General features: G+C 42.5%; 1 protein-coding gene across 1 annotated transcript; it reads right to left on the reverse strand.

The window, feature by feature from the left end:
* Positions 1-3,965: 3,965 nt before the first annotated feature.
* LOC109952947 (olfactory receptor 11A1-like) lies at positions 3,966-4,883 on the reverse strand. Its single transcript, XM_020588270.1, has one exon. The coding sequence runs from the start codon at positions 4,881-4,883 to the stop codon at positions 3,966-3,968; it is 918 nt and encodes a 305-aa protein (XP_020443926.1).
* Positions 4,884-8,876: the final 3,993 nt, after the last annotated feature.

Raw genomic sequence — 8,876 nt, forward strand, 5'->3', positions numbered from 1 at the left:
CCCCCCCGGCTGTGCCATGAGATCCTGTCCAAGAAAAGTACAAATAGGTGACAAGGGACAACCCTGACGAAGGCCAACACCAACAGGGAACATGTTTGACGTCTTGCCAGGTATATGGACACAACTCCCACAAGGACCGGATGGCTTATACCAATGGCCCCAGTGCCCTGTACACCCAAAGTACCCCTCACGAAATCCCATGGGGGACCTGGGTGGTAGTTCTTCTCTTATTCCACAAAACACATGTAGACTGGGTGGGCAAACTCCCAGAATCCTTCCTGTAACCTGGCAAAAAGAGAGAGCTCATCCAGCATTTCACGCCCTGAATGGAATCTGCATTGCTCCTCCTGAATCCATGGTTTGACAGTCGGTTGGAGTCTCCTTTCCAACACCCTGGCATAGGCTTTCCCAGGGAGCCTGAGTAGTGTGATACCCCAATAACTGGAGCACACTCTCTGGCCCCCCTTTTTGGAAAATGGGAACCACTACCCTAGTCTGCCAGTGCACAAGCACTGTCCCCATCCTCCATGTGCCACTGAAGGGGCATGTCAACCAAGGCAGCCCAACTATGTCCAGAGCTTTCAGCATCTCATGGAGAATCTCATCCACTCCAGGTGCCTTGCCACCGAGGAGCTTTTTGGCTACTTCAGTGACCTCTGCCAGGAATAGGGGTGAGGTTTTTCCTGAGTCTTACTTCTTCTCCCCCCTTGGAGGGCATATTAGATGGGTTCTTTCCACTGCCCAATAATATCCCCAGTTCAAGTCAGCAGTTCTCCTCCCCTACCAAACACAGCCTGGGCCAAACCCAGCTTTCCCCTTTTGAGTCATCTAACAGTTTCCAAAAACTTATTTGAAGCCAACTGAAAGTCCTTCTCCATAGCCTCAGTGGACTCCTTCCACACCAGAGCTTTTGCATCCTCGACCATTGGAGCTGCAGCCCTTTTGACCTGTCAGTACCATCAGCTGCTTCAGGAGACCCCTGAGCCAACCAAGCCCTGTAAGCTTCTTTCTTCAGCCTAAGATCATCCTTCACCACTGGTGTCCACCAGTGGGTTCTCAGGTTGCCACCGTGACAGGCACCAAGAACCTTCTGGCCACAACTCAGAATAGTTGCTTTAACAATGGAGGATTTGAACGTGGCCCATTTGGATACCATGTCCCCAGCCTCCCCCAGGACATGAGAGAAATTCTTCCAGAGGTGTGCGTTAAAGGCCTCTTGATAGGGGCTTCAGCCAGGCATACCCAGTGCCCCCTCACTACACGTTTGGGTTTGCCCAGTCTGGCCAGCAGCTTTCCCCACCATCAGATTCAACTCACCACCTGGTGGTGATCAATTGACAGCTCTGTTCCTCTCTTTATCCAAGTGTCCAAAACATACTGCCTTAGATCCGATAATATGACAACAAAGTCAATCATCAATCTAAGAGCTGAGGTGTTCTGGTACCAAGTAGACTTATGAACAATGTTATGCTCAAACATGGTGTTTGTTATGGCCACAACAAGTGCAGAATTCCAATAACAAAATACCATTCAGGTTCAGATCAGGCAGGCCATTCCTCCAAAACACCCCACTCCAGGTTTTTCCATCACTGTGCACATGAATATTGAAGTCCCCCACAAGAACTATGGAATCCCCAGGTGGTGCCCCTTCAAGGACCCCACCCAGGATCTCCAAGAAGGCCACATACTCTGAACTATTATTTAGCACATAGGCACAAACAACAGGGAGGGACATATTTTGCATTGTAGTGTTTAAAAACAAACAAGGGTACCAGTCCAGAGGTAATATGTAATAGAATAGTATGTAGTTCATATATAGATATTATTTGTAATAGTTATGTAAGGGTGAGCTAAGTGTTTATATAAGCTTGATCTGTTTCTCTTTTGCTCAAGCAAGAATATCTTGGGTTGTGTCCCCCTTGTTTAATTTATGGGTAAACATCCAGAGCGACTTCCTCCTTAAATGGGGAATGGACATAGCTTCAGCCTTATGTGAACGGTTTGTGTGCTCTGTTCATGTTTAGAAAAAGGAAATGTGCGCTAGGTGAATGCGACCTAGAAGTTCATGTACTGGACATCTTAGACAGTGCTCGGAAGAAGGGGTGTGGAGCTGGCATGAGACTGTGTCTCTGGCTCAGGCCATAGAAGGCTGTGTGACTGCAAGAAGATAAAGGCTAGGATAGCTGTGGGTTCAGGGGGAGAAGAAGAAGAAGGCTACCGTGACAGTGAAGGGTGCTGCTCTTTGAGACCCAGGCCTGGGTAAGGGACTCTGACTGACTGGACCCCTGACCAAGACTGACTGACTGTGTGACAATTTTCTTATTTAATACTGTATCCATTCCATTTCAGGAGGAGTGATTCTGTTCCCTAACTACCAGATTACTCATTTAACTACTACTCTGTTCAGAATAATTGTAATATTAAATGATTATTTAAATTGGGATGATTTGTCTGAATTAATTTAGTTCACATTCTAGCCACGACAGCATGCATGTAGGGCTGAGAGGTGTTCTTTTTGCTGTTTTGTTGTGTTTTTCAAATGCAATGACAATAAAAGGTTTGACTTCAAATTCAGATTTTCAAGAATGCCATGAAAAAGGAAAACATATACACAAAGAAAGTACACCCTCCCTCAGTTCTATGATTTTATTTATCAGGAGCTAAAAACAATTGTGTGGACCTCACTAACTTCTATAAAAAATAAAATAACCTCAGGTGACAAAAAACAGCAGATTTCTATGTGGTTACTGGTACCCAAAAGTAAACCAAGATTCAGAAACCAGGTGGGGGAAAAAAAACAGCCTCTGCTCAGCTGTGAGTGTGTGATAAGAGCGCAGCCCCTCCCTCCCTCCTCTAAACAGAGATCTACACAGGGAAAATACAGTGGAAACGCAAAGTAGGATGGTCGCAGTGTCAACTTGGGAGGTTATGCTGGGTGACGGTTAAGGGGAAGCATGTGGTGTACTACTCTTTTGGGTTCACAGTGGAAACAACTATAATGTGCAGCTGGAACAGCAGCGTCCTCGCCAACACACTGCTGGGCTCTGAACCGGATGTAGCTGCCTGCTAACAGAACTAGCTTGGTCGACCACTCACATCTCCAAAAACATCAGAACAAATTTCTAAACTGGCATTACCTGGAAAGACTGACCACATATTCTCAATCTAAGTGGTTATTTTTTTACTTAAGAAAGTGGCATAATACCAGTCCCACAGATGAAAATGATAACAACCCCCTCCAAAAGATTTCTTTAAGAGAATTTTGAAATCATTTTCTATGCCGCTTAATCCCAAATGGGGTCGCAGGGGGGCTGGAGCCAAACCCAGCCGGCATAGGGCGAAAGGTGGGGTACACCCTGGACAGGTCGCTGGTGCATCGCAGAGCCAATTTTGAAATCTTGAATATGAATTAAGGTCACCTTCAGTCTGTATCATATTGTGCTGTCTTATCCAAAAAGTCCCACCACAGATGCTGTGGCCCCAAAAAGCCCAGATCTCAACATCTTAGTCTACGATTACACGAGACACAGAAGATGCTGAGACATCTTAAATTCCACTCTAAGACCACATAAGAATCTTATAATATTATCTCTCCCCACTCTCTGCTCAGTTGACCTTGATGCTTCCATGTAAGGAGCAATGAGATCAGAGTTTAGAACCAAAACATTAATGCTGTGCTTATTCTACATTAACATAAAAATTTATTCCATGTGGCTTGTGCTGACTCAGCTGTATATCATTACCAGGATTCAGGATATGTGCAGTCAACTTAAGGCTAAATGAAATGTTCTGGATGAAAGTTGTGATTCACGGGAGATATATTATTGAGTTAACAGCAAAAATTGATTAGTCATCACATTTTTTAAGCTGACAATGGTCTTTACTGTGTGTTAGGAGTTGAAACATATCCTAGCATTAAACATTTTGCAGGGATCAGAAAAATCACATTGATAGCTTCAGTTCCATTAATCTCGACAAAACAACCTCTTAAGGTGTTTAGAAATTTCTTTCATTTTTAGTCCATATATAACTGGATTAAAAATAGGATGATACAAAACTAATTGTAAAGTCATGATTAAACGTGCATTTTTTGGAAAATCAGATTCCAGTCGGGCAGTAATGACATCATATGCTATCAAAATAAAATAGTTCATCAAAACCAGCAGGTGAGGGACGCAGGTCTGTGCAGCTTTTCTCCTGACTTCTCTACTGCTGTGGTAACATATTACAAGTATCCTGGTGTATGTGAAAGCTATGATGACCACAGGAACAACAATAAGATTTATGAAAAGTACCATACCATAGAAAGATATTGCTCTTGAAGGAACACAAAAAAGTTTGTAAATTGAGTTATTGCAAAAAATGACTTTCAGAGTGAAGCTACAGAGCTGCTGATTAGAGCTCAGTGTTGTTATTCCCACATTCAGACATGCAGGCAAAAGCCAAGATGAAGCCAGAAAGATACTTATAGTTGTTTTTGTCATTATAGTTGGATAATGCAGAGGTTTACATATAGACACATATCTGTCATAGGCCATGGCTGCCAACAGTAAGAACTCTGAACAAACTAAAGAATAAAACATAAAGTATTGAACCAGACAGGCCTGATAGGATATGATCTGTTTTTCAGATAAAAAGTCGACCAACAGCTTTGGGTAGATATTAGTGGTGAAAAGAACAGAGTTCAGCAACAAAGCTGCAATGAAAATGTACATAGGCTCATGGAGGTCTTGGTGGTTCCAGATCAGGTACAAAATAATAGAATTACTGCAGATTATTAAAATATATACGGTGAAAACAACCATAAAATAAAGGTATCTGTATTTGTGAACTTCCACATGCCCACCAAATGTTAAATATGTTGCATTTAATTCTTCCTCCATTAAGAAAGTCAAGTATAAATGATTGATTATTAAGACAGTCTGGTAATATTACAGTAATATGTTAGATTGCAAGGAGAGATTTAACTTTGAAGATTGCAGTAAGATATTTCTTATATTGGATTCTCTTATTTAGTTATCTATAAACCGACTTATTTCCTGAACTAAGAAAGAGAACAGTTTGAGCCTGTGAAATGGTTTTATCAGACCGCTTCAGCCTCCATGGATCTCATTAAACCTTCCACCAAGAGTGAATAACATGTAAACATCAAACTCTGGAGGCCTGAATCAGTGACACTTGCTATATTCTCTTAATGCCACAGTAAATAACACTATGGAAACTGTTGAAATGTATTAATAAAACATACTTTTGCATTTGGGCAGGGTTCAACTTATACCATCCTCTTTGGTAGGAGGGTTCTCCTTTATGAGAACAGAGGGTATAATAATAATGCTGCACAGTCCACACAGAATAGGATATGTACTTCTGTTCTGTGAGATGAAGTCACTTGCTACAAGCTGTGGAGCTTTGAAGCAGCTCATATTAGGGAATGGAAATGGTATTATTTACTTTAAAAGCAATGCAGCATTATTTATACAGTTTATAATACAGTTTATTTATACTTACCTGCACAAGTTTCACCCTGTAACAAACAATCTCAGACTCACTACTATGATTCGGTTTGTGCTGGTTGGAACTTGTAGCTCACATACTCTACTAGTGTCACTATTTTTAGCATCTGAAGAAGGACAACAAAAAGCTACTACTATTAATAATAATAATAATAATACTTTATTTGTATAGCACTTTACAACTTCGGAGGAGCCCAAAGCGCTTCACAGAAGAACATATATTAGGAGTATAAAACCGGCCACATAAGCAATAAAACCAAAAACAAAATAAAAACACACAATAAAAGCTAATGAGAAACTTCCATATTAAAGTGTAAATGTAAGACAACAAACTAAAAGTCATCGACATGATGCCACTGGAGCCTGTTAGACACAGAAAGCTTGTCTAAAGAGATGAGTTTTTAGTTTTGACTTAAAAGACGACAACCTCAGTTATGGACCGTAACTTCGGCAGTAAGGAGTTCCAGAGCCTGGGGCCATATATGGCAAATGAACGATCACCCCGTTTTTTTATATCTTGTCCACGGGACAACCAAGGACACATGCTCTGAGGAACGTAGAGCCCTAAGCGGAGTGCGAATGGACAACAGGTCAGACAGGTATGGGGGAGCGAGGCCGTTAATAGCCTTAAATACAAATAATAGTGAACTGCACTGGCAACCAGTGTAGCGAGTGAAGGACAGGGGTGATGTGGGCATACTTTGAAGTATTTGACAGTAGACGGGGAGCAGCGCTTTGTACCAGTTGATAATAATAAGGTATAGCCTAAGTTGACCTTGGTCAGTGCTTAGGTAGAAGAGGAACAGTGTTTAAATCCAATACCATAAAGACCCAGGATTTGTGTTATCGTGGACTTCGATGGACATAATTTTCGCCAAGGTTCAGGAGCAGGACCACATCTTAAACACTCCTCTTCTTGTCATGTGTTTATTAATACCCTCCTACCCTGGATGCCTGTTGGTTTCCATTTTCTGTGCACGTAGGGGAGCAGCGCTTTGTACCAGTTGATAATAATAATAAGGTATAGCCTAAGTTGACCTTGGTCAGTGCTTAGGTAGAAGAGGAACAGTGTTTAAATCCAATACCATAAAGACCCAGGATTTGTGTTATCGTGGACTTCGATGGACATAATTTTCGCCAAGGTTCAGGAGCAGGACCACATCTTAAACACTCCTCTTCTTGTCATGTGTTTATTAATACCCTCCTACCCTGGATGCCTGTTGGTTCCCATTTTCTGTGCACGTAACCTCAGAGTTTCATTTGCACTCAGTTCATTTCTACAATAAACTACAAGCAATAATTAATCTGAAAAATTCACCTCTTTCAGCTGACCATCTGCTCAGTGCACAGCAAACCACCAGCCTGGTTCTACTTGGACATCTGTCCAACTAAAGAAGCTAAATGGCATTCCCCACAGACTCTGTATTCTATACCAACATCACAGGATGCTCCACCATTTCCACCAACCATCTAAGTGAGCACCATTGAACTACTACATCTACATCAGTTCAGCTACAGCTGACCCACTCAAGGACAAATGGTGATCTCTTGATTCCTCCTCCTACCACTCACTTGTAGCTCCTAAAGCATGCAACGAGTGGCAATGTCTACATTACATGGCCATTCAGTTGTTAGAGAGATATAAAATGCAGCTCCTGTCAAATGAAGTGTGAATTGATTGATTTTTGTCCCCCTCTTCCTCTAATGAGTAACCAAAGGTTCCTATGCCAGCAACTGTGAACTGACAACACTGTCATGGTGCTAGGACAACCCAGAGACATAGGCACTGCCCCTCATATCTCATCTCATTTTGTATACCGCTTAGTCCCGAATGGTGTCGCGGGGGGGCTGGAGCCAATCCCAGCCAGCATCGGGCAAATTATGAGAATCCAAATTTCTTTGCAATTTTATTTTGAGAAACATCATTCATCAGTAAGTCTTTCCTAGTAGTCAACCTCGTCCCATCCTTTTTACCAAATGACTTGACCTCCCTGCGACACTCTTTTATACCTGATCTGATACTGACGTGCTGCCAATGAACTAGTTGAAAGGTGTTCCACCAGGTGTTTTTTGTTTTGTTTTGTTTCGCATTAAACAACTTTTTCTGTGTTTTGTTGTCCCGTCCCAACTTTCTGTAATGCCTGGTTCAGACTGCACGATTTGTTTCTCTGATATGATGGTCAGATTACACGATTACAGTCATACATTCTTGGACAAGGGATATGACAACTACATATTGGTACCTGACAAATCGCAACCTGACGTCATTCACAACTTGGAGGTGCCAGGGACCGGGAGAAGAGTGTACTGGCTGCTTGTGTTTGGAAATGCATAAAAAAAGTGTTGGGGGGGCAACCGTGGACCCGTCTGTGGGTTGCATTAAGAGCGCAGCAGCCTGTGTTGTCTCTCCTTCACAAAAAATCTGAGGTAGCTGGGGAGGTGACAGTGGTGCGGTGGGTAAAGCAATCATCTCCCAAATAGAAGGTTGAAGGTTTGAATCCTGCTGCCGGCAGTCCACGTGTCAAAGTGTCCTTGGGCAAGACACGGAACCCCCTGATGGTTAGAGTTGTCGGTTGAGGTGGCGCTGCAGATGGCTGCTATCAGTTCTGTACCGGAAACAAATTCCTTGTGTGTAACATACTTGGCCAATAAACGTGATTATCCTTATCCTTAAAATAATTTTTTCAAGCCGGTAGTAAAACTGAAAACTAGATAGGTAACCCTGATAGGGTAACTACTTCACAGGACTGACTATGAAAGCACTGTTGGCTGTATCACTGTGATATTTAATCAATATGGTTCAGTCCAATATGCCAAAAATGTTGTGAACAGAAAAGCCATCTGTGCTTCTGTTGGTCGGCGTTAGGCCACCATGTCATACACAATGAAAAAAATCTGACATGCTAGACTCTGCGTCGGGATGTCGTGAGGTGTCTCAGATGCAGCGTCAGTTGTCATTTACTATGGCATGCTATAGGAGATAGGTTTGTCGTGGCTAGAGTGTGATACCGACTAAATTAATTCAGACAAACCATTCCAATTTAAAGGGTCATTTAATATTACAATTATTCTGAATAGAGTAGTATTTAAACACATAATCTTGTAGTTAGGGAAACAGAGAACAGAGACTCTCCTCCTGCAATGTGATAGATAAAGCATAAGAAGATTGTCAGAGCACCAGTCAGTCAAGCCATTTGATGTCGGTCCCGAGTCCGTTCCCCTGTCAGCCCCCAGTCAGTCGTCGTTTCCTCCCCCCAGCCCTCCAAGGCCGGGCTTGTGGTACACTGGTCACGGTAGCATGGTCATTCTCTCTCTCCCTTCTTCTGCTCTAACCCAGCTTTTTATCTGCTCATACTCACACAG

This window comes from Monopterus albus, unplaced genomic scaffold, assembly GCF_001952655.1.
Source record: "Monopterus albus unplaced genomic scaffold, M_albus_1.0 scaffold522.1, whole genome shotgun sequence".
Taxonomy (NCBI): Eukaryota; Metazoa; Chordata; class Actinopteri; order Synbranchiformes; family Synbranchidae; genus Monopterus; species Monopterus albus.

Coding starts and splice junctions, on each gene's coding strand:
- LOC109952947 (XM_020588270.1), bottom strand. CDS start 4,883: ATGGAGGAAGAATTAAATGCAACATATTTAACATTTGGTGGGCATGTG.